The sequence below is a fragment of the Lepisosteus platostomus genome, chromosome 21, assembly GCF_059453375.1.
Source record: "Lepisosteus platostomus isolate fLepPlt1 chromosome 21, fLepPlt1.hap1, whole genome shotgun sequence".
Lineage (NCBI taxonomy): Eukaryota > Metazoa > Chordata > Actinopteri > Semionotiformes > Lepisosteidae > Lepisosteus > Lepisosteus platostomus.
The window spans coordinates 18,125,380-18,150,410 of NC_142631.1; the positions used below are offsets into that span (position 1 = coordinate 18,125,380).

Consider the following 25,031-nt stretch of genomic DNA (forward strand, 5'->3'; position numbering starts at 1 on the left):
AGATGGAGTGTAATGTGACATTATCTTTCTCCAAAGGATAGACTCTGGGCTCCAGATTCAATGAAACAATTACAGCGCAGCAGTTGTGTGTGTAAAAAAGTGTTCTTTTTCATGCCTGTAAAAATGGGCCTTTCTTTTCCACACACCTCTTTTTTCCCCAAACTCTAATAGTGCTATATACCACATAAAGAAAAATCTGTCTCACTTAAGAAACTGAATTCCTTTTTTTATAAAACATCAGAAATATGACTCAGATACAAGACGCATGCTTCCTTTTGTCTTATGACATATCACTTTAGAAATGTCTTCACACATTGCTTATAAGCAGGGTTTTGTGATATATATTTCATGCATAAATGACAGAATCAATCAAACCCACCTTTATATGAACAGAAGAACAATTCTAGAAAGTAAAGAATTTTCAGTCCAAGTGTTTTTGCATCAAATTACCCAGGACATTGTGACAGACCCTATCTTCGATCTAGGGAGCTTATCTGAATTTTTTTTTCAAACTAACAATGCAAGGATCTTCAAAATGCAAACACACCCTTTTTGTACCAAACCAACCATAATTAAAGCCAGATGAGAATATGGACCAACTCCCTTCACCTCTAGAAGCAGATTGACTGCAACTGTAGTTCCTCCATCTACTGGCCTCCCACAACCCAGTGCCAGGTTCTAAGGTGAGGCTATGGTTGCTGATCCTGTACTTTGTCTGTTCCTCCTTGTTGTTTCTCACCCTGGACAGAAACTGGCCAGTGTGCTGACCATGGGATGCCCATTCAGGGTCTTCCAATCACATAGGCCCACCTGTTAATCACATCTAACCCACTCTTGCAAGTAAATGGTGTTCTGCTATTTGTGTGCTGCTGTTCGGAGGACTCCTGCTAATGGCTGGCTAATTTCATGACAGACATAGCATGTCCCAGACTTGAACTGTCTCTGAGCCTAAACTTTAGTTTGAAACTTTAGGGTATTAACTGAGCCACTCGGGAGCCCCTGCAAAGTATATTTTAGCCAATTAGGGCTTATTTTATGAAAGCTATGTTTAACAGCTAGGGAGTGGACAACATGTGTGTTGCTGTAAGGTCACTTACTGTACAATCGAACCTTCATCCCATTCATAGGTTGGAGAATCTGGAATTTCTGGAGCTTGTGCAGGCTGCAGTCAGTATAAAAAGGCAGGGCTTAAAAATGAAGCCTCCTGATAATAAGCTTCTCTTTTTGTCCACACAAAATCTTGATGGGCAGAATAGCTTACCTGAATACAAACGTGCACTGAGGAATCAAGCTCAATTTCTGTCCAGCAACAGGGAAAAGATGTGTGGTGACTTCCATTCCAGAACCCTGGAGAATCACCTTCACCTCCTGTGGCAAGAGCTCCACACTCTCCGCTTGGAAAGTGAAGGAGAGGGGCTGCCCGTAACTCAGCCGTCTGTTCCCCAAAAACATTTCTGAAAAGCCATCACAAGCAATTAGGAGAAACTTGCAGTGCCATTTCATCTTCAGAGCCCATGTGACGCTCTTCTAAACGAGCTCGCCCACAGGCTGAATAATAACATTATTCAGCAACCACTGGATGTATTCCTGGGTGGCATCACAAAAAAGGCATGCAAATGCTTTTCGAGATATAGGAGGTCAAAATCTTTAACATCCTACAGAGATCAGAGTGCATGCATTATTTACTGTGCTGCTCTTTTCTCTAGGCAATTTAATTGCATTAATATGATTTCTGTGCAGGGTGGCACATTACAATAAAATAATGAATATATATATTTATATATTTTATTAAAAAAACATTTGGACTCCACTGTATTTAATTGCTATTGATGCCCTTCAGTACCATTCTAATGGTAAAATACATTAGCCCCTGACTGATTGCCCAGCAGGCTCATAGCCTGAAGTACGAAACAGAAAGTTTCTTATGCTCATTTGTCATCTCCGGTTTGGATCTTCATTTTCTCGCTGATTTTTTATTTGTGAGAAAATTCCTTTTTTGCTGTGATTAACAATAAAACCAGGATCACAAAGGCATTTTTGTGTCATGCTTTTTTGTGTAGTTTTGCTGATTTGATAGTTATGCTGGGGTCGGGCATTTCATTGTTATTGTAGGCATACTGAGAAGCTGTGGTATATTTCAAAAAGCAAATTTAATTTTCACAGTTTTAAATCTGCTCCCTATTACTGTAATTTATTTCACTTCTGACATGCTCAATATGGTGCATGTACAATACAAACTCTTGTCTTCCAACAAAACTAGCAGCTGTTTGAAATGTGTTTGGAAACAAATCTACAGGACAAACCATATACTGTACCACTTTGCTGCTAAAACTATGCTTTTGGCACCTCAGTAATAACTGCTCATTATTATATTCAGGACCAAAACTGTCTTTATCAAAACATTCTTATCACTTTAAGAAGATAAATACTATCACCATTTTTAGGCTTTTTCTGACTAATGTTTTTGACAAAGAATTATACATCTATCAGACAAATAGGATAAGCTCAAATAAGTCCATCCATCCATTATCAGTAAGCTGCTTATTCCTGGCAAGAGGTGTGGTAACTAACAGCCTATGCCAGAAAAATAGGGCAGAAAGACACACAGTAAGAAGCAGCAATTATCCTACCCAGCATGCCTTTGGGGGCAGGGAGGGGTGTGGTGTGGTGGAGGAAACTAAAGCACCTTGCAGGAACCTGTGTGAACCTGCAGAGAACATGCAAACTCCACACAATCCAACCGAGAACTAAAACAATACCCCCGCAGCACAATGCCTCCCTCAGATAAGAAAAAAACAACCTTGATTAATAAATTAATTAAGAAACAAACATCCAATATAATAACATACTATTAAATAAACAATTAGAAGTATTATGCCTCCCTCAGATAAGAAAAAAACAACCTTGATTAATAAATTAATTAAGAAACAAACATCCAATACAATAACATACTATTAAATAAACAATTATAAGTATCTTAATTTGAGTAACTTGTAACAGCAAAAGTAACACATTTCATTGTGACATTTAATATTCCACTATACCTGAAATGAATGTGTATACACATTTAATGTGTGTATGGTGTAATCGATCATTTTTAAATCACCACTCATGACTTATGATCGTATGCAATATCACATCCATTTTGAACCTTCTGAAGTACCGTTCAGGAATAGTATTTCAAAACTGAGTGTCTCAATTTTGTCATTTCAAGTGGAAATAGATTAATTCCTCTGTGTCAAATTTGGATGGGTCTTGTGACACCCTAACCCTAGTCCGGCCTCAAGTGCACACTTCTTTAAAGACCATTGTAACAGAATTTTTCAAGTGAATTAAAATGTTCCTCTAGAAGCTACATTATTCAATAAAATTAATATACAAATGTGTTTAGTAATGTATTGCATAGTTTTATTATCCTGTTATTGGTTTGAGGAACTTTATTAACTCTCAAAGCACTTAGACACTTTTTTAAGCTCATGGATGGTTACAAAATCCATGTTAGACATTTTCTAACCACTATTTCCAGTACAGAGGAGCGGCAGCCTGTCCTGCCAATGTCACATGTTCCTTTTTATCTTCATTGTGGTTGGTGGTTTAACCACATCAGATTGCTGCATAATTTAAGATCTTTTATATTTTCATCCTTATGTTCCAGATGACCTGTAGAATGTTGTCTTGTATCTTAAAATGTTACAGTTATTTGGGCATTTCTTTACCCTAAAGGTTGTAGGAGCATGGAACAAGCTGTCCGGTCATATCATTAAAGCCAGTACCCTAGATTCCTTGAGGAAATGGATGGATGAAATTCTTGAATTAATTAGTTACTGATTACCAATTCAGCTAAACAGGCCAAAAGCCCCCCTGTTGTTTACAAACTTTCTTTTGCTCTTAAACTACTGCAAGAGAGCAAGAACTGCAAAAACACCAGTAGCTCCTCATGATTACTACCAATTACTGGGTCTATATTAGGACAACCTGAGCAGAGCAGTTTACTTCAAGGATCTAAAAGAATTTCCTTTGGGGAAACACAGCTTTTTGTAGCTCTGATCCACCTTCTTTACAACTGAACAGTGGAGGCAAAACATTAAGTGGATTCTGGCAGTCATACCAGGATGAATATCCTACAGTAACTCATACAGTAAAGATGTCAGTAATACTTGAACTAATGCTACCAGAAACAGTTTGGGATCGAGTGACATAAGATTGTTTCTCTGCTGGTGGTGAAAAGCAAGGAATGAATTTAAATGTATAGATTAGATAAACTGTACTCCAATACCCAAAACACAACAGATTAATCTTCTGCAGAGCCCTTTATTGAAATTCAGTGAAAAATCTGCAAATCTTTTGGAAGATGGCATTGATCAGTTTTATCTATTGTAGCTATTGTACAATGCATCTTCTCTAGGATGCCTACAGACAAACACTAGTCTTCTGCTTCCCAAATTATCCATCTGCAGCGAGTCCTTAAATGGTTAGGAAACCTAATGTGGAACTTTATTCAATGTATTGTCTATTTTGAGATGTATCACATGATGTCAGTATCCCTGTAATATCGTTTCTGACAGCAGCACAGATGAGAGATATTTTTATTGATAGATCTTGAATCATTACTTTTCTGTTGACTGGAGCATGAGAACGGATGGCTGCTCTGCTTCCTGCATCATAACAGATTTTAAAATTCAAAGCCAGTGCTGCATTGCGCTCAGATCCTTTTTTATTTTTCCTGCTGCAAAGTGCCTGCTTTTCTGTTTTCTTCTCTCCCTTTTACCACTCAGTCCACAGTTTTGCAGAGGGTGAGAAGAATCGTTTTACGTGCACGTTTGTGATTGATCAGTTTTTTGCCCCTGAGGCTCAGCTTTTTGTTGTAGCTCTTGAAAATCAGCTCTCTCATTGTCTCTTACCAGTGCCTTTTCTTTTCACTGTCCCACCTCACCACCCCCTGAATCCAGCCAGTCCCCAAATCCCCCAATTTGAATTCACTTGGATGACACCATGCCCACATTCTCTGAAACCCGTCATCATCTGCCTCTCTTAGCCTCATTACCAGCAGCAGAAAAAGCCCTGCAGAAAAGGCACACAGCTACCAGTAGGGGGTGCTGTTAGAAGCCAAAGTAATTAAGCTGAGCCCACTCAACCCCGACCTGGTCACAGCTTGATAAAAAAACACGGCTCACAGTTTGCTCATAATCAATTTCTGGACTACGGGGCCTAAAGTGAGATCAAAACAGTGCCCTTTTAATTAGATAGCCAACTGGGCTTGTAAATCTTACAGCGATTGAATTACAGTAATGACAACATTTGCAAAGGTCTTCCTACAGTTTCTGACCAATAGAAACACAGAGGTAAGTTACAATATTGTAGACCCGGTGAGTCACATTTTGGCAGTTTGCGAAAGCAAAAAAATAAATAGTTTTGTCTCTAGTTATTTCAAAAAGCTGGAAAGCCTGGAACAGTAAAGGAGGATCAGACTCCATGAAATTTTACTTTCCTTATATTTGCTCCTTATTTATTTTCCTATATATTGTTTTGACTATTTGAATATTAAAGTGGCATGACAACTGCAAAAAATAATTCACAGGGAGGCAGCCTTGGAAAGCATAAGTGTGTGGTATTAAGTACTGCCGGCTCATGGCTTTTGGGTCCTGTGGGGGTCCTTCTGTGTGATGTTTGCATGTTCACATGGGGTTTTTCCAGATGCTTGTTTCCTGCTGGGCAGGTTCACTGGAGACTCATTGGAGGACGTACAGTAGGCCTACTTTGCACCCTATTCCACTGGGATGGGTTCGGCTTGCTACATCCCCTGCCAGGAGTAAGCAGCTTTCTAATGGATGACAGACATCCTGGTAATACCATCATATTGGTCCTGTCTCAAAAGCCAATTAAAAACGACTCTTTATTGTGAGAAGATTGAGGGACAAATTAACCCAAAATATAATGGCACACTTTGTTGGTTTAATCCTTAGAAGAGTTGTCTGCAGACAGAAAAGATAGTAAGATAATTAAACACAGTGTTGTGGCAATAGATCTCAGCTGTTTACTATGATGCACACTATGGAAACAGGCGCTGGAAAGGAAAGATAAGAAAACACAATAAAATACTTCAAAAGCCGTTTACTTATCATCTCCTTCTTGACAAACTGAACTCTTTGATGGATCGTCCCATAAAAAAACTAGCCCTTAAACACTCTATAGGACTCTGTAGGATACTGAATGGATCTAAACTGTACCCGTTACAAGGAGTTTTTAAGTTTGTACAGTATATGATGCATTACGTTTTTTGTATGTTTTAGCTGGATCATTAGCATTCAAAGTGCTGCATGTGCGCTGCTGTTTAATGGTTGGTTGTCATCAGGTGTCCATCACCTCCAAATCTGAGCTCAATAAGCCTGACTTGCAGGAGTAAAAGCTCTGCATTTCTTTGACGTTGCTGCTTTTTAAAATTCTGCCTGGCTCCCATCAAGCCTCTCTTATCCTCTCAGAAACAGCTCCTTGAAAACCCTGTCAGGTACAGGCAGCCCTGGTATGAGATCATTCACCTAGTGAGGTGCGTTTCTGTGGAGCAGTGCAGCACACAGCTTTCATCTTACTGCTTCCTGTAATGCATTAAACTCAGCAGAGACCCTCTCATTCACATAAACACTTCAATGCCCTCATGACATCCCTGCATATTTGGAACATCTCTCTCTGCATCACAGAAGGCTGGCAATTTCTGGTATTTGATTGCTTTTAGCCCAACATGTCTCTACAGGTTTTTATTCCTAGTAATTGTTTTCTATTAATACTGTAGCTCTTATGCTGCATTTGTTTTTTTTTCTAGCATTATGCACAAATTGTAAAAGCTTATTTTTTTAAAAAAAACTATGCAGCACTGACTCACTCTGGATTTACAGTATAAGTGAATTACTTACAGCAGTTAAGTCAAAAGTCTTAGAACTAACTTGGCTTTCCTTAGGTTGATCTTGTGGACTGTTCCACAATCACACAACACAGGAACAGCAGGCATCTCAGTATTCTTCACACTGAGCTCTGACTAGTACAAGGCTCATGTAGTGTGGACCCACTTTCTGGGCTCTGTAAAAACTTTCTTTCAATAGCAGTTAAATACTGATTAATATGTATCTACAGAAATCTTAAACGTATGGCTAACCCAAAACATTTAATGGTAGTGGGACAAAATGCATATAATTATGAGCCCTCAATATTGTATTTCAGTAGTTTGTTAGGCTGTATACTACAGTATATGAACATCAGAGTCTGTTAACAGTTTCCACGAGAACAACATGAACAACATTAGCTTTAGTAATTTTTCCATTACTGTAGCTCCATGTGATGTCAGACAGACAGCAGTCTCAGGACATACCCACTCGCAAATGTAAACTGACACCTTGAAGATAATTGCAATGAACTTAGAATCTGTGGTTTTAGAAAACACCTGCCAGGACTATGAAGATTTAAAAAGGAGAATTAGAGGCACAGTGTTTCAGCTGCAATACTTCATTTATCAAAATCCTGCTATTTGTGATATCAGATTTACTCTTTTTTCAGCTCATGCTGTTCCAAATTTTCAAACGAATAGTTTGCCATGTTCATGGAAGCAGACTTGACTTGTTATGCAGTTCTTGTGCACAGTATATGCCATAAGGTTTATTCAGATTCAAACATGGCTACAAAAGCTGTTATATCCTTGTACAAAGAGGACAGTTTCTCTAAAGGATCTCTGGTATTACTCTTGGTTAAAGGCCATTGGCACACTGGATAACAGAAATTGTGAGGATTAGAGTTTAAAAATAAATATACAGTACATCTTGCTCATAAAGGACTTGAGGCTTGAGTTTTGAACATAAAAGCCTCTAAACCTTTATATAGATTAGAAACAAGGAGCAAGTTCCAATTCTGTAACAGAATATACAAGTAATTTACACTGGTTCATACTCTATTAGTTTTTTTCCTCCAGGCAAGGATCATGGATCAAGCTTTTTCTCTCTATTTCAGGTACTTTTCTGGTCTGTGAACATATAAATAGTAACAGTATTCAGTTTAATAATTTAAATGTGCCTAGGCTGCATGTGTTTAATCACAAATACTTAAGAATAGAATAGAAAGAAGGCATGGACAGCATTTACTAGTTTATGTGACTGGCAGACTAAATCTAAGGTAAAGTTGGCTGTTCCTTGACTTTATATAGTTCTATTTATCCTAAAACTTTCCAAAGAATTTACAGTACATACAGGAGGGACCCCACTTAATCCACCAATGAACTGAGGATGGGACACCCCATCTAGTATCATCGGATCAGTAAGAGGAGTGAGAAATTTCCTCACCAGTTCAGTTAAGGGAGAACCGAAGGTACAGGAGGCTAGTCTGAGCAAGCCCAAGTGGACAGTTAGCAAAGAAACTAGGCTTCACACCCTTAATCTTACCACCAGTGCCCTGGCATCTTGAAACACCTATAGAGCAGGATTTCCCATTAACAGCGTCCCCAGTCCCTATACCAGTGCTGGTGTGGACATTCTGATCCAAAGGAGAAGTGTTCCTGGTAATTATTCTTCTCTTTTATACCCATTTTACAAAACAGTAGAGAAAAGATAAAATGCTCATTGAAAGCAAAAATGCCTTCCCTCTATTTTTCCATCATTTTTAGTCTTCACATATCTAATGTCCGCGGTGACAGGAAAAGCGGAGCATCATCCATCGTTCATCGTTCAAATCAGAACTTTTATAGTTTCTTTGCTTGTGATCGTTTATCGTATATGAACTACTGTGAGGTAAAAAAATCTATATTGTTCACACTGAGATCCAGTTCATTCAGTGGTATCATACTGTATACAGTACACACAAGTCACATTTACTCAAAGCAAACATGGACAGACATCCTCTCTTGCAAGAAGTACGTGATTTTTATTTGCTACGATTTATCTTGCCCGTTATGACAAGTCAATCAGAAATCAATGAGAAGACTGAAAATCAAGAAAAAGACAGGGAACCTAATCAAAGGTCTAAAAACGTTCAAAACATGTAGACGGCCAGCCTGGTCTGGCTTTACAAATGGAAATCAGGATAAAATTAGATCCATTCTACAGCTATCCATGCAGTGCTATAAGAGGATTCCTCTCTCACACAGCTTATCACTACAGCAGGACAAGACAGTCCAAAGGATTTTCCTTTTAGCATTTTGCTAATTTTGTATGTCTTGTCAATTGAAGCAATCAATTACATAAGGAGAACCCAGGCAATCCTGCAATCAATTCTGATTAGATTGGTTCAACGACTTTAGAGAGGGTGTTTGTAATGTTAGTTCCTAGCATTGGGGCTGGCATTTAATTGTAAAGGGAGAGAGGTCAATATCAGTTAAAGCTACAACATAAAAAGTTCAATACGTTTAGGCAGCTTCTTTCCAAGCAAGGACAAAAACTTACCAGGTGCTTTATAGAAGCCAGAGTCTTTCTCACTGTAAGGGAGCAAGTAGACCTCACCCTCCTTCCAGATCAAAGAGCTTTCTAGCCCATTTGAAAACTCCCCTATCCAGCCTTCTGTATCTATAAGATTAGAATAAGAACATATCACTAATATTGGTTATAATCATCACAACGGTAAAAACACGGTCAATCTGCATTTGTAAACATTAAATATTTGTAAAGTATTCAATACTTTTAATACATGGAAGCACAAGGAATTAGGTTAGGATTAAGTTATTTTTTTACAATGCAAAATGTTCACTCTGTTTCCCTGCCTGACCGAGCGCAGTGAAGCCTGGATTTGAGCCATCTTCTCCCAGTCACCTCTGTGTGGCTACGGGTCTACAATAGCATCTCTCCAGCACAGGGGATTCGGAGTACGGCTCTGAGTGAGACCTGCTCCACAGACGCATGCTTTCTTCAACAGCTTTCTGTTTTATGTTGTGAAGAAACCATTCCGTTTGATTTAATTGCCAGCTGCATATAACCAGGAAAAGAGGACTGTTTTTGGTTCTCTTTCCTAGTGTAAATGCTTGTGTTGATATATTGTGTGGCTTAGTGAAGAAAAGAAGGCAAAAATAGGTAGCTGCCATAGTGTTAGCAACACTGAAAAGAGAAGGTTTGTGTCTGAACAATCAGTATTCTGTGGTTAGCAGCTTCACTGATTACCTTCAATGAAGTCAGAGGTGATGTTGATTGCTGAGTAGTGTGAGGCTGATGTGCAGACAGCCGAGTGTCCAAAGCAGAAACAGTTCAAACATCCATCAGGATTCTGGGAATCCAGGTTGAAAGATCCTGGTTTGCATCTGAATCAAGAAACACAGATCAAGGCTGTGCAAGGATGTAAGACCGTAAACTCCAACATGTCATTAAGTTGACTTTGAAATCAATTTTCACTAATCCATCCATCTATTTTCTAATTGCTTTATCCAGTACAGAGTCACGGGGGAGTCAGGGCCTCTCCCAGCTAGCAGTGGGAGACAGGCAGGAAACGCCCTGGTCGGGAAGCCAGTCCACTGCAGGGCAGAAACACACAAACACAGACATGCACACTCACACCAGGGCCAGTTTTTCCAGAAGCTACTGTAATTAAACTACAGGTACTGTATGCCTTTGAATTTATAAAAATTCAAATTCATTATTGAGCAAATAATTACATTAAGTACAACACATACAGTACAGTACATCTCCTTTCAATAAAAATAAATCAAATTAGTTTTTTAAACAAAACTGTAGTTTCTGTCTGTATTAAAACATGAATTATCATTCAAATGAAAATGGAACGTAATGACATTGCATGAAAAGTTGTAATGGGAATGGAAAAGCCAGATGGCAAATTCTTCAAGATGACAATTAAACTCCTGTGGTATTGCATGAACTTATTTACTGGGTTGATCGAAAAACTGAGAGTTGAAATAATAAGGAAATAACAGAGAAGTCCCACAATCCCTTATGAGAAAGCCTAGGTGTTTGTAACCAGGTGTAATTAAAATAGTTTTATTTTGATGTGAATTTATTTTGGTAATCATCTACATAGAGGATGCTGCCTTACACCTTTCCTTTTAAGAGCATGCAGTCTCTATGAATTGTGGGAATGGATATTAATGAGCTCATTCCAACTCCCGGTTCTTGGATGCAGGGCCATGCCAAGAAACTCAGAGTTTCAGTTTTTCTGTATATGAAGTGGAAGGACGCAGCCATAGACACTTCATCTACCCAACATGGTGCAGCTAACTCTGACCCATGTAGGGTCTGCATATACCATGTCTCCATGAAGCTAGAAACCCCTCTGAGTGTCATGGAGAGCTCGAAGGATCATGTCACTAGCACACTGATGTGTGTCTGGCACCACATTTCTGTGAGAAGTGCGTCACTTCTAGCAGTTGAAGCAGGAGAAAAAGAGAACAAAGGAATGACCTGTCACAGGAATATCCTTCCACATGAGCCTTGCAGCGGCACTGTCCATCCTGGGAGCCGCAGAAGCCAACACTGCCTGAAGGCTGGCAGTGGCAGGGCCTGCAGGGCACAAACAAGTGGCTTCATTCGGCTGCACGGCACTCTGCTGCAGAGCCACTCTCCCTTCTTGTTGCACACAAAACGATCGAATCACCTCGCGTTCTTTTCAACACCAGCAAATGAGTTTCTTTGTTTTTGCCTTGGTTGAATTGAATAACCTTAGAACATTAAAATAAATTAGTAAAGATAAAAAAACATCCAAGACCAAAAAAAGTTATATTAATACACAAAGAGGTACTTCTTGTCTTTGAATCCTCTGTGATGGGTGGTTATTACAATGGGTGCATATGCAGCTTATTACCTGATTGATTGTAGTTACATATTGGTATATTACAGAATCAATGTTTTACTGTGAGTCCTATTAGAAATTCTTTAATTAATTGATCTTCTACCTTCTCGTTCTGTTCCAGTGACCAAATAATTTCCATTTCTGACCTAAAGGTTGCTAGGAATCTGTCTGATAAATGAGACTCCAACATGTAGGATAGTACATCTTATTAATGAGAACGCATCACTTGTTATGAATATTCATACATGGATGTAGGATGCAAATTTGCTCCATTTTTAATATGCAGCTGCCAGATGTGCAGATTACATGGGAGTGCGGTACTACTGATAGTACAAAAATTAGAAAACTCTCTAATTTTTATGCAGTTCAGCACTGCTGGTTGTCACCACTGTAAAAAAGAAGCAGGTCAGGTCAGTAAAATGTGCAACGGCCCCACATTAAAATAAATCACAGAACTTTATCTTCATGAGTGATATAATGACCCTTACGCCAAGAGAGATACAAGTTCTATTTCTCCATTATGCCCAGGCAACCTAATAATAGTAGTGTATGTATGGTTGAAATTATTCATTATCATGATTTTCTGCTCAAGTGATAGATGAGCCTGTCTCTTGTCTCATAATAACTTGGTTAATAACCGTCACAATTCCTAGTGGAGAGTTAGACAGCCATATAGTTCCTTCTGTTGTTGTGGGCTCTGTATTACCTGCAGCCAGCTGCGGTGAGTGAGTGGTATCCGGGCTGACAGCTGTCACATTTCTCCCCAGCTACACTCCGTTTACAGACACAGTGCCCGTCACCTCCACACTGCAGGCTCGACGATCCTGGACAGGCGGGAGGGGACGTTTGTCTTGTGTCATTTGCAACAGAATCGGGCAAATTAGTCTGACGTTTGAAAGGCATTTTTCAAAGGAATGGAAGAGAAACTTCCAGAAAACACAAACAACTAACGAAAGAGAAGAAAGCCCACAGAAACTCCACCAGCATTCGCTAGTTCAAGGGGCATCATGGCCTGAAAAGCCCCATTACACTCTGTGATCAGGACTTAGAGCAAGATTATGAGTATAAAAGAGCACTATATGATGTATATGTAGATGTCCATGATTTCAGTTTAAATCTGCATGAACAACTTGATGACTCTGAAGTGAATTCATATTGAATAAATGAGGTAAGGATGTATTCATGACATATTCCATTACATATTCAAGGTATTTTCCTTAGTCAGAAGGGATTAATGAAAATCATGAAATTCAATCATCTAATAGCAGAAATAATACAAAAATCATGTTTTTGTTTTGGACAGGATTTCAAACCTATTCTGGTGGTATTCTTGTAACATTTCACAGGGGCTGGAATTTATCATACAGTACCTATAGTATGGACAAAACAGACTTCTGTCATGTTCACTGGCAGCAACAACAATAACAAAAGAAAACGCGTTAAACATCTACAGTTTTCTTTAGAATTTTTAGGGACTTTCAGAGTGTAACTGAAAAGCACTAAATGAGAGGACAGCTTGAAAAGGTATCCTTTGGCCATTTCGGTAGAGAGACCTACTGTATGCACACTGCAGAAAGAAACAAAGATCCCTCACCTAAGACGCTGCAGTTGCAGGGCAGACAGACATCCTGTGGAGAGCTCCGGTAGAAATTGTCTTTGCACGTCTCACAGTTGGGTCCGTCTGTGTTGTCCCTGCAGTTTGAACAGTGGCTTCCATGTCCCGTACGCCGGTACAGCTCCGCGTCAAAGTAGCACTCCTCTGCGCGTCCACTGCAGTTACACGCTGAGCAGCACGAGACAGTCGGGGTTAATATCACCGAAGGCTTCACTTTCTGTGTGAGCATGTGTGATGCCCTGCAGATTAGAGTAATTAACTGCTGAAGCTGTAGAAGTGACTGGAATCCACTGCTGTCCCCGTGGTAAACAACATGTCGTCTCTGGATAGATTGATCACCACAACACATTGAACAGCAAGATTCATTGGTGATTGCTCCATACCTGCTGCTGGTAGATGCCAGCAGGTCATACCTGGGGCAATCATGCTACTCCTTTAATCAGTGCTGACTGACTGTGTCAAACAAGCATGTCTTCAGGGTTTCATTGTCCCAGTGCAGTATAAGAGCTGTAGGTGCAAACCAGCTCTTAAATTCAACCGATTCCAGATTGGTGGGGTATAAAATAAAAAAAAAATCATGTTGTTGTTTTCACTTTTTGTAAAGGTTACAATTCACGATAAAAGAAAGTTTGTGCACAGAAAGCTTCTTCTGCCCTGGCACAAGATATTAAAGATAGATAAGATACATAAGGTATATTAATTAAAGATATATAAGAATTTTTACTCTCACTGTGGTGAACTACTCTGACCGAAGGGCTGTAATAATAATAATAATAATAATAATAATTGCTTACACTTATATAGCGCTTTTTTGGCACTTCACTCAAAGCGCTTTACAGGTAATGGGGATTCCCTCCACCTCCACCAATGTGCAACATCCACCTGGATGATGCGACAGCAGCCATAGTGCGCCAGAATGCTCCCCACACACCAGCTATCAGTGGGGAGGAGAGCAGAGTAATGAAGCCAATTCATAGATGGGGATTATTAGGAGGCCATGATTGGTAAGGGCCAATGGGAAATTTGGCCAGGATGCCGGGGTTACACCCCTACTCTTTTCGAGAAACGCCCTGGGATTTTTAATGACCACAGAGAGTCAGGACCTCGGTTTTATGTCTAATTCGAAGGACGGCGCCTGTTTACAGTATAGTGTCCCCGTCACTATACTGGGGCATTAGGACCCACATGGACCACAGGGTGAGCGCCCCCTGCTGGCCCCACTAACACCTCTTCCAGCAGCAACCTTAGTTTTTTCCCAGAAGGTCTCCCATCCAGGTACTGACCAGGCTCACACCTGCTTAGATTCAGTGGGTTGCCAGTTGTGAGCTGCAGAGTGATATGGCTGCTAAATGACCACCGGGGCAGTTTTAAAGTAAATAATGCAATTAATGGAATGATTATGATGGTTTAAAATGGTAATCACACAAGACTGGTATTAATGATATTGTATATGTGTTGATACTAGGCTAGTTTCCTGCACAAATGGTATTCTCTACAGTCTCAATAAAAACCTGTCTTAAAATATAAGAATCATATTTGATGAAATTGTTTGTCGCTAGTACATGATTAAGATAGGAAAGCATTAATGGTTTAATAAACATTTGAATACTGTAAGGATTTGTCTGACAGCCACACATCATGCATCTGTGATACTTTTTATGGTTTACTGCTCCATCAGTTTTACAGAACAGTGCTCTTCTGCATCAGATTATTTGAAAAAGTAAAATTTCCATGATGCATCGCTGTCTGGGAGATATATATAGTGCCCACAGTGGTTTACCGACTGACACACATTCTTAGTGCCTGCGTCTGTATTGTCAGAGCGCAAGAGAACGAGGTTCATGTCTTCCATGAAACCTTCCTGGACCCTGTTCCTTCCTGGACCTTTTGGGCTGAGTGTCTTATTAATAAAAGAGTCCACAGACATGTTACCACACATGGGGAAATTCAACATCTCATACCTTGGTATTGCTTGGAAAAAACAATGAGGGATTTAGATGAAAGGGATTTATCAATAAATTTTTACAAAAGTAGATTATAAAATGTGTAGTCTCCACTCCAGATTAAGATTCAGATCACACCATCGCACCAAGGTTTTCCCTCATAATAGCATAAGATTATGTGAAATCACCCGTTTTGTCAGGACTTCAGTTGCGTAATGGAAGATTATTTTTAATAGCTTTCTGTGCCCATCATCTTTCCATTTTTTGTAAGTTGCAGTATAAAACTATGATAAAATATTGACTTTTTTCATGAAACTAATTTTATTTAATTCCAGTGGAAAGTCTAACCTCTGGCTTTTCTCCAGTTTCCCAACAGGCCTCTTTATCTCAGTATGAGATGCAACAAAACCAGGCTGAGCATATCAAAATACTGTACATTTCCAAGCTTCAGATCTTAATGAAACCCATTATAACTTTGCTAAGAAAAACAGTTACAGTAATTATGCTTGATGACAGAAGAGTGTACCACACGTCACTCTTTTTCTTGACATCCAGCAGGTCAAAACGCCTGACCGGAGCCCAACCAACAAGGAGGAGTCAATGCTAACTTCAAAACATTTAGTCAATATCCAGGATCCAAATCCCAATCTTCTTTATTAAAGCTATACATGCAGAAATATAGATGTTTTTGGTGCTCAGTTATCATTTTTGTCTATGTTTACCTACTGCATATCTGTGTCTCAGGATGAACATAGTACTTTTTTGCGTAAAAAGTTGAAATACTAGAGGGTTTGCACTGGAAAATCTCCTTTAAGAGTATATGGGAGACATAAGTAGACAGAAGTAAAATTGTATGTTTTTTTGTTCCGAAAATACATGCTATCTTGGCAGCCTTATAGTACTGAATTCTATAGAAGGGCAGCACAGTTATCAATGGATTTGCTTTAAATCTAAAAAGCTTGCCATGCAATTTTCCGAGTACTATACTGTAAATCTCAGGGTGGGTATTAGGAAACTTCAGCAATTTTATTTTTATTATTTTCTTTGGGAAACAATGGGAGTTTTAATTAAATTTTTGTACCTTGGCTTTGTTTAGAAAAAAGTGTTTAGTTTGGCAGATTGTGTTAGGAGCTGACTGTTTAAAACAAAATGAAAGATGCAACCATAAACGTGCACACATGTTGTCTCAGATCCACTCCTGGGGGGCTCCAGTGTCTCCATGCTTTTGTTCCACCTCTGCTCTTAATGGCATAGTTGGTTATCATCACCTTAATTTACCTGTTTCACACCTTTTTTCAAAGGTGTTCAGCTGTTTATGATCTAAAGGGACCTAGAAGACCAGCTGGAATCTACTGTAGCTCTCAAGGACTGGAGAACCTGTGCAAGGTTCACCAACTGAAGTGTGCGCCAATGTCTTAGATATGTATGGCAAGAATGCAGTTCATCTAGCTTTCAGAATTAAATATTGATCAAATTGAGCTTTTTTCTTTGTCTATTTTTTTGTTTTAAACGCACACACACAAACACACAGCCGGGGCTGCACTCTCTCCAGAACACGTTTGACCAGGACAGTGAATTATGACGGCTGACAGTCAACAGACTGTGGCTCCGCTATGGGTACAGTATACAGCCACAGCCTTTCTTCCTGTCAGACTGAGCTCCTCTCCGGTTGTGCCAGTGGACAGTTGTACTTACGGAGACACTCATTAGCTGAGTCAGCCGTTGCCCTTGCCCAGGGTCTGTCATGGTAAAACGGCTGACATCTCTCGCAGTCGGGACCCGCGGTGTTGTGCTGACAGTCACACACGAGCCTGCCCGCTTCATTCCTCACACATTCACTTGCATGGCCATTGCATTTGCACCTAGGAAAGAGGAAAGGAAAGGGAAGTGGAGCATGCACACTGTTTCGGCTATAGGACTGTCACTTTCTATTATACATGACAGGCATGAACGTTTCTCTTAGTAAAGTTGGTTCTTTCGTACAGTACATACCAGTGGGTCAGCACTTAATACAAACTTCGAGTGGCAGTCTAATGCTGATCTGTTGGTATACACAGTATTATTTGTCTTTGTGTGCTGTTGAAGGGAATCAGGCATATTGAACAATACCTGTGGTCAAAGTTATTTTTAGGGAAGTCTAATTTGGTGAAAGAGGGCGAAAGCAAAGGACAGGTACATCAACCTCTCAGCACAAACGACTGAGAGCTGTTTAGGAGTAATCCTGGAGTAATCTTGTTTTTTATCTTTACATTTTGCTATTTTGTTGTTCAAGGTGGGGCTATGTTAAATAAGCAGACTGTATTTATGGGCGATTTGGGGGAAATGGATTTGATAAAACAGTGCAGATGTGGATAGTATAAGGCAAAGTATAACAGGGTAATAAAATTGTTTTAGAACTACACATAGCCAGTCCTTGCTGTTCCCCGGATGTTTCTGAGGTTTTATATCTCAATGAAGTTATGATAACCACATGAGCCATATTGAAAATATAAGAGACTCCTACATCAGATGTTTAGTGATGCCAGATGTCTCCTCCAGACAACAGCTGCTTGAGGACTAACCAAAGGGCACATTAAAAAACAGGAAAGAATTTAGAGATATCGATCTCTTATGGAAAGCTGGAAGCCTAATGTTTCTAGGAAGACGATGTGAAATGCTAAAGTCAATTTTTTTTATTTTCTAGCATTTTGTGGACAAAAGTAATTGAACAGACATTGAACAAACTGTGCATGACTCACTCTGTTTTTAAAGGCTACTATGGCAGAGGTAAAGACATTTTTTCAATAAAAAAGTCTACAAGCCGTGAAAATATGCTTTTGTTAAGAAAGTCTGCATTCAATATAAACAGGATATGGAGATGCAGGAAAACTCTGCTTCTTTATGGTCTGTCCCATGTGATTGAATCATATAGAGTTTTACAAACAGAGGATTTCTGCTGTTTACAGCCACGAATATGCTTAAGCAAGGTTACAAATATTGCATGCAAATACCAATTAGAATACTAATAAGAGTCTTATAATGTGCCTGAAAACAGTTTTCCTTATCGACACAGTTTATTCTACTTATGGTAAGCAGTCCTTGATAAATTCAATCAGATAAATCAGGTACATATTACTGCAACCAATAACTAAATGTCACAAAAAGTGGTACCCACTTTATCCTGATGTAAATGTCACCAGATATGACGGAATTAGCAGTTGATGGAATGGGAAAGCACTTCTTTATTGCTCTTGAAAGGAGAGACTCATTTATATCTGATCAAATACTTTAAAAGCAAGAGAAAAATCAAAATGCGTTGCATTGTATATACTTAGGCTGCAATATACAGTATATAGGTGTAATAAGTGGAAAGTTACTGTATTTAAATTTCATTTAGAAGTTATAAAATAATGTATATTTTGTGTTTGCATTTTTCCGTGCAGATAAACTTTAGATTAAGGGTTCAAATGTCCTTTTAAACCTTCCTTGTTAACTGGTGATTACTAACAGAATATAATCAGTGAACCCTGAACGTACCATTTAATCTGATATATAATCACTTCCACTCATCTTTTAGTGGGAGGATAATACTTACTGTATTATATGCATTACCTATCACTACTTGAACAAAATCAGGTATGAGACTAACATGGAAGCAATCTCACACAGAGGGCCATACAGATATCTTGTCATGATAGACAGCATACACATGAGTTGATCTGCGGTATATATCCAGAATGTGTTTACCTGCCACCCACTGAAAAATCCGAAATGGCATAATAATAGGATCTGAGAACCTTTGGGTCCTTGAAGAATTCATCCCCAAAGGTGTTGAGTCTGTCCAAGGAAATGAGAAGGTCAGTGGCTGTCACCCACTCCTGGAGACACACAAACAGAAAAAGAGGATCTTATCAAGCACCTCCAGTACAAACACTGGCAATGTCAAAGAGTGGTTCTCATAAAAAAGGCAAACATGGAAAACAATTTAGAAATGACCACCGATTGTATTAGACAGGATGCTGAAGGGTATTCCTAGCAAATGTTTGGACTGGATTTGCATCGCTGAAGTAGCCAGAGGGCTATAACCACTTACTTTAGTCTTGGTTTTGGAGGTTGGACATTCTAGATTCCGGTTTTTCTTGTGGGCAAACTGTGGGGCAAGTTCCCATCTAATTAATTTCATGTGGAGTGGACAGTATGCCCACAGAGAAAACAAAGACCATTATAGAAGGATTCTAGATTGGAGTATAAGAATTCGCACTTCGCGCTGTTTGTTATTTGAGTGAGCAAACCTGGAACCAGAATAATCTGCTGGGTGGAAAGGCGACTGGGCATTCGGCGTCCAACCGATCGTAACTGTGAAGGATTTACAGTAACAATTCACTGGGGACAGTTCATCCTCAAAGTGGTACAGCCCAGTGAACAGTGAAAGGGTAATAAACATGAATGAAGAATCCCTCAGAAAGACTGCTTTCACAAGCAGAAGAGCACAAGAGGAGTTTATCAAACACAAATTCAAAAGTTATGTTGTGATCAGGGGGATTTGCTCACTAAAGGCCTCCAGTAAATGCTTTTGTTTTCATCCGAACTGTAAGAGTACATTCCAGCTGTGTTTTCCTTATCTCTTTACTGCCTTGTTAAAGGATTGAAAATGTAACTTGGATTTAAACTTGACAGTCCTAGCCTGTGTTCCCAGTAAAATTGCTCACAGGATGAGTTGGTAACCGCATATCAACATGCTTCTTGACATACAGTAGCCCTCCCTGTTAATGGTGCCTTTGGCTGCAGTTTGCCTGTGGGATCCTTGGATTTAGATTTCAATGAACAGTCATTCTTCATTCATTGCTCTGGGTGAACTCCAGGCAACTGTTCTGTGACTTTGACACAGTGATTAGAAAATACTGTCAATAATCTGTGACAGGGACAAACACCACCCAGGTAGTTGTGCATAATATTTGATTTTTTTCTGCGGAATCAAATACTAAGCTTGTCTCTTTCTATCATTTGTAAAGCAACTTGAGTAAATGGACATCAGTGAGTTTAAAGAGCCATCTATATATTTCAGCTTCAATGTAATTATTCCACCATGAACGAGAATGACAAATGAATGCAGTTCCTTTGTACAACCTGTTTTCATTGGTCTTTATGTGAGAGTTTCAGCAAAACCCGGAATGCCGGACAGGTTCTTTGCTGGTCTGATCATTTCAACACAGCAATCAGGAATCATGTCTATTACAAATCAAAGAGGCTTGTAGTTCAAAACCTTTAGGAGAAATGAAATGTTACAGGCAGGAAGCCCTGAGCTCAGTTGAATCATCTGATGGATTTTTATTTTGAACGTTCAGAGGCTTTGGCGTTTTAGAAGTGCAAAGTCAGGGAAATCTGTGTCCCTCCTTCAAATGTCTTATTGATGTTTGGGTTCTGTTATTTAAATTCCGTAAACTAACTCAAAACCTTGATATGATTTTTATGAACTAGGATTTCCCCAAGGAGTAATAGGAACTCGGGCTCAAACCTGTTCTGCCTGGTGGCTATTCTTTGAATACAATGAGCAGAACAGGATTGAGACGAAAATGAGCTATTCTTCAAGATTGTAGTAAAACGTTTTGAGTGATACTGTACCTACATAGTATATCTGCTATCACCACTTGACATACTTTACTGAGTCTTTCAATGTTTCCTGATGCTTCCAATGGGCAACTTATTCATTTTGCCTTTTAACATGTTAATAAAATTCATTATGTATTACCCCCTAGCGGTGCTTTAAAACAGAATCTTCTGATGAAGAGACAGTAATTCACATTCCAAAGCTGATGTATAACATTTCAGCGTTTTTCTACCACCTAGAATATGAGGAATGTTTCATTTTTATACAAAATGCAAGCATTGATTGGGGTGGCTCAGTGGTTATTGCTTGGGACATGAGTTTGATTCTGGACGGGATTGCGTTGTGTGCATTTTGCGTGTTCACTTCATGTTTTCATGGGGTTTTGCCAGACAGCCTGGGGTCCTCCCACATTCCAAAGATTGGGTTGGTTAATGGACATTTCTAAATTGTCACTGTGTGGGCACCTTGGACCTATGCTTTCTGTGTTCCTCACCAGGACAAAAGTAATGGTAATGGACAAATATGGTGTTTTCTTATTTTTGCAAGATATTCTTTATTTAAGTCTGTGTAGTCTAATCACAGATACTTTACAAACAAAACTGTTGTTGGCTACTGTTTGCTAGTGCTACTAAATGTGAAAAAAGACCATTTTCAAAAATTGCACTGAATAGCCAGCATTAGAAGGTTAATTGAGGGTCAAATTATTGACGACAGTATGTGAAAACCGAGGCAAGAGCTATGAACTGAAAAGAAAACAGCACTCCAGGGTATGTAACTGCATTCGTGCAAAGTATTTCCCATTTCATAAAGCAATTTAGCAATTTGGACAGTGTATATTGTTGGGGAAAAACTGTGCTTCTAAAGCTGTTTTGTCACACTAAAAGAAAAATTTTATGATATACAATATAAAAGTAATCTTTAGCCAAAGGACCTTACTGGAACATAGAGAAGGTATTTCATCAGATGTTTTGTTCTTCCATGTTTCAATCCTTTCAAGTGGTCATTCCAGTGTCTTTGTTTTGAATGAACTTCAGCTCTGAATGTGTTATTACAGAAACTACAACTCAAAGGCAATGCATTACTTCTATACAGCTGTAAACTGTCCTATTTACTTATGCATGTTAAATAACCTATTACAGTGATTCTGGAAAACTCCTATGACCACACACTTGAAAAGGGGATTTTCCATTGAGAAATGCCAATGTGACATTTTCTAAAACTAGAAAACTAGGAAACATTTCAAGTTCAAGGAACGCAGTGTGTCACCGAACATGTCTTGTTAGAAGTAACATTGCTCTTCAGCACAAAGACCTCAGCTCTGTTGACCCCAATAAAACCACTCCATGGGCATTTCTAAGCCATAACTGAAGAGCTTGCAGGGCATACACTACCTTGAGACTGCTGCAAAGCAGATGGGAATTCACATCTAGAAATCTGGCAAGGCTAGGATTACCAACCATTGTTTATTTAATGATTAGGACACACGAAAAGTCCTCGGGGGTCCCCCAGATGTAGGAGAACATACTGCATTGTGGAGTACCCCTTAATCACCACATATTGCATGAGCTGGTGAGAATATAATTCACCTGCATTTAGATGATTTGAAATTCTGCCCTTAAGGGCTCATCCTTTACAAAGAGCTACAGAAGTGCAGTCAAAACACAGACAGGAAGATCAGACAAGATTTCAAGGCTCCAGGCGAGCATGTCATCCTGACTGGGAGAGAGTGGGCCTGTCAGCTTGAACAACCTGTGGTACTGTGACAGCTTAGTTTCTAGAACACAAATATACGATAGAGTGCAAATAAGGGCTCCTTCCCCTACAATACGCCAAGGGACTTTTCTCGTGCCCCATAAATCCTCCTTGAGTAGCTGCTATCGAATTCAGGCCAGCTCAGAATCCTACAGAGGTAAATTATACTGCTGTCCCCAGAAGAATAGCCTTGATCGATGATGATAAAGAATGCCATTACATCTCTTAATTTGAACATCTTGTCTCACATGTTGGGATCATAATTCTGACTGTATATCTGCTAACTAATCAGCAACATAATAACTTCTTTTCAATTATTATTAAAATTCCAGCCTAGCTCTTTTTATTCACTTCCATCTTCTGACAGGGGTCTAATTTACCACAAAGCTCGCCTGCACTACCCCAAAAATGTTTTTAATGGATGACTGCACAAATTAGATTTGAATTCACAGAACACTTTTCATCACCTCTGTATTTTAAAAGCATTTTACACACTTGGTACAACAGAATCGCTTAAGCATGCACAGCCTGTGCCGAGGGATGACTTAGTGGCAGTTAACTTCAAAGAGCTGGGCACTGTCTTGCAGAGCGCGAGTTTGTTATTTTCCACTTGGGAAGTGATTCACTCTCTTCTCTGATTCGTTTAAAAGAGATAAACTGAGGAACATACAGAAAAAACACACCCTTTTATAACTTTGTTTATAAAAAATATTTAAAGCACTTAAGCAACATGCCTTATTCATAGTGACATTAATTGCTTGTATTTATTAATTGGTGGATTTCATACAGAGCATTCAAGATTAAGGATTCAATCTGAAGGTAGAATTTACCTTTGTGTCCTTACAAATTTAATTAACTTTAATTAATCAGTAAACGGCAGCAAGTAAGATGAAGAACTCAGAGCATTTGTTTATCTGATGTCTAATTCTTGGATAGTTGCGATTAGAAATCCTAAATGTTTTTAAGTTTAATGTTTTATGTATCCAAGTACTTTAAAAAAACAGTGGCCTTAATACAGAAATCTTTATTAATTTGAGAACACCAAGCACAAAAGAGAGCTGATTCTAACCCAACAGAATCTGATAGCTTAGCCTTCTGCCACATGTGAAGCTCTGATAAATAACAGATAGCTATACCTCAGGCTCTGAAATTCTGTGAGAAAAGGAGATAATTCCACTGTGTTTCATTTTAATACCACAGAGTACAACTGTGGATTAAAACAGGCATAAAAGAATTAAAAATAGATAAAATTCAAAGTAAAAAAAAATGTATTAAATATGCATGTTCTGTATGAATTATATACTGAATGCATATGAATGTCTTTGAGATGTGAGTAGAGTTCATTTTTCTGATCTGCCAACATTTCTGAGCGTGAGTAATATTCCATGAAAATGTTTTATACGCGGTCCATAATAAAATTAAAATCAGAATAAATAGTCATTTAAAAAAGGTATATATTAGTTTCGGAAGAAAGTATGTCACTCTCTCTGAATCATGAATATTCACTACTTCATTGTAATGAATTACTTGTTAAACTATAGTTGCCAAAGATTTATCACTTTTATCTTTACACATAAGCAACAGAATCTTTTATCTCAAATTAGTTAAGACATTCCCTTGAATTAACTGATATCACCTCAGATGAATGAGTGATTAATAAATAGGAAGAGATATTATACATTCACCCTAGATTTACAAATTAATATAATATATACAGTATAGTTAAAAATAGGGGGGTTACAAAACTAGATGAGCAGACTCATCAAAAAGTAAATTAAATAGTCATAATCCCCAACTTGTAAAGATTTTGCCATTGGTATAGTTAGAGACCCATGAGTTCTTTGTTCTTTGGTACAGTTTAAGTGAGAAGAGTAATAATTCAGGCACACTGGGTCAAACACAAATTTATTAACAACAACAAAACACACACTATAAAACACACAACATAAACAAGGACCTCTCACCTTCTGCTTTTCTGTCTCTTGTCCTCTTGTTTTTCCCTCTTCTTTCTTGTCTGCACCTTCTCATTTATAATGCTGTGTTCCTAGACTGGTGATCACTCTGAATGATTTACCCATAACTTAGTTAACTAAGGTAAACTTCACGATTGCTGTGAGATTGCTGAGGCTTTGAATCTACTTGCATTGACGCTTCTGAGAACTGGAAGTTTGGACACTAGCCAAGTGTTACTTATGGTATCTCGATTCTAAAAGGCACTTCAATAGTCTCAAAAATTGGAACAGCATGTAGTGGAAAATTTCAAAAGTAGCAAATGCAAAGTACAAAATGTGTTTGCATGTGCAGAGACCATATATATACAGTATAAACGTATTGTAAAGGTACATTGGTTCATTGATTGCTATCACACAACATT

General features: G+C 38.7%; 1 protein-coding gene across 1 annotated transcript in view; it reads right to left on the reverse strand.

Annotated features, from left to right (window-relative positions):
- The window catches only part of lamc3 (laminin, gamma 3), a 76,459-nt gene that overhangs the window by 31,549 nt on the left and 19,879 nt on the right, over positions 1-25,031 (reverse strand). The window contains exons 3-10 of the mRNA XM_088615305.1: positions 19,045-19,175; positions 17,014-17,180; positions 13,355-13,543; positions 12,467-12,584; positions 11,373-11,471; positions 10,125-10,261; positions 9,417-9,536; positions 1,262-1,454 (exon numbers count right to left, since the gene is read on the reverse strand). Coding sequence (XP_088471431.1) covers positions 1,262-1,454; positions 9,417-9,536; positions 10,125-10,261; positions 11,373-11,471; positions 12,467-12,584; positions 13,355-13,543; positions 17,014-17,180; positions 19,045-19,175 — 1,154 coding nt within the window. The remainder of the gene's footprint in view (positions 1-1,261; positions 1,455-9,416; positions 9,537-10,124; positions 10,262-11,372; positions 11,472-12,466; positions 12,585-13,354; positions 13,544-17,013; positions 17,181-19,044; positions 19,176-25,031) is intronic.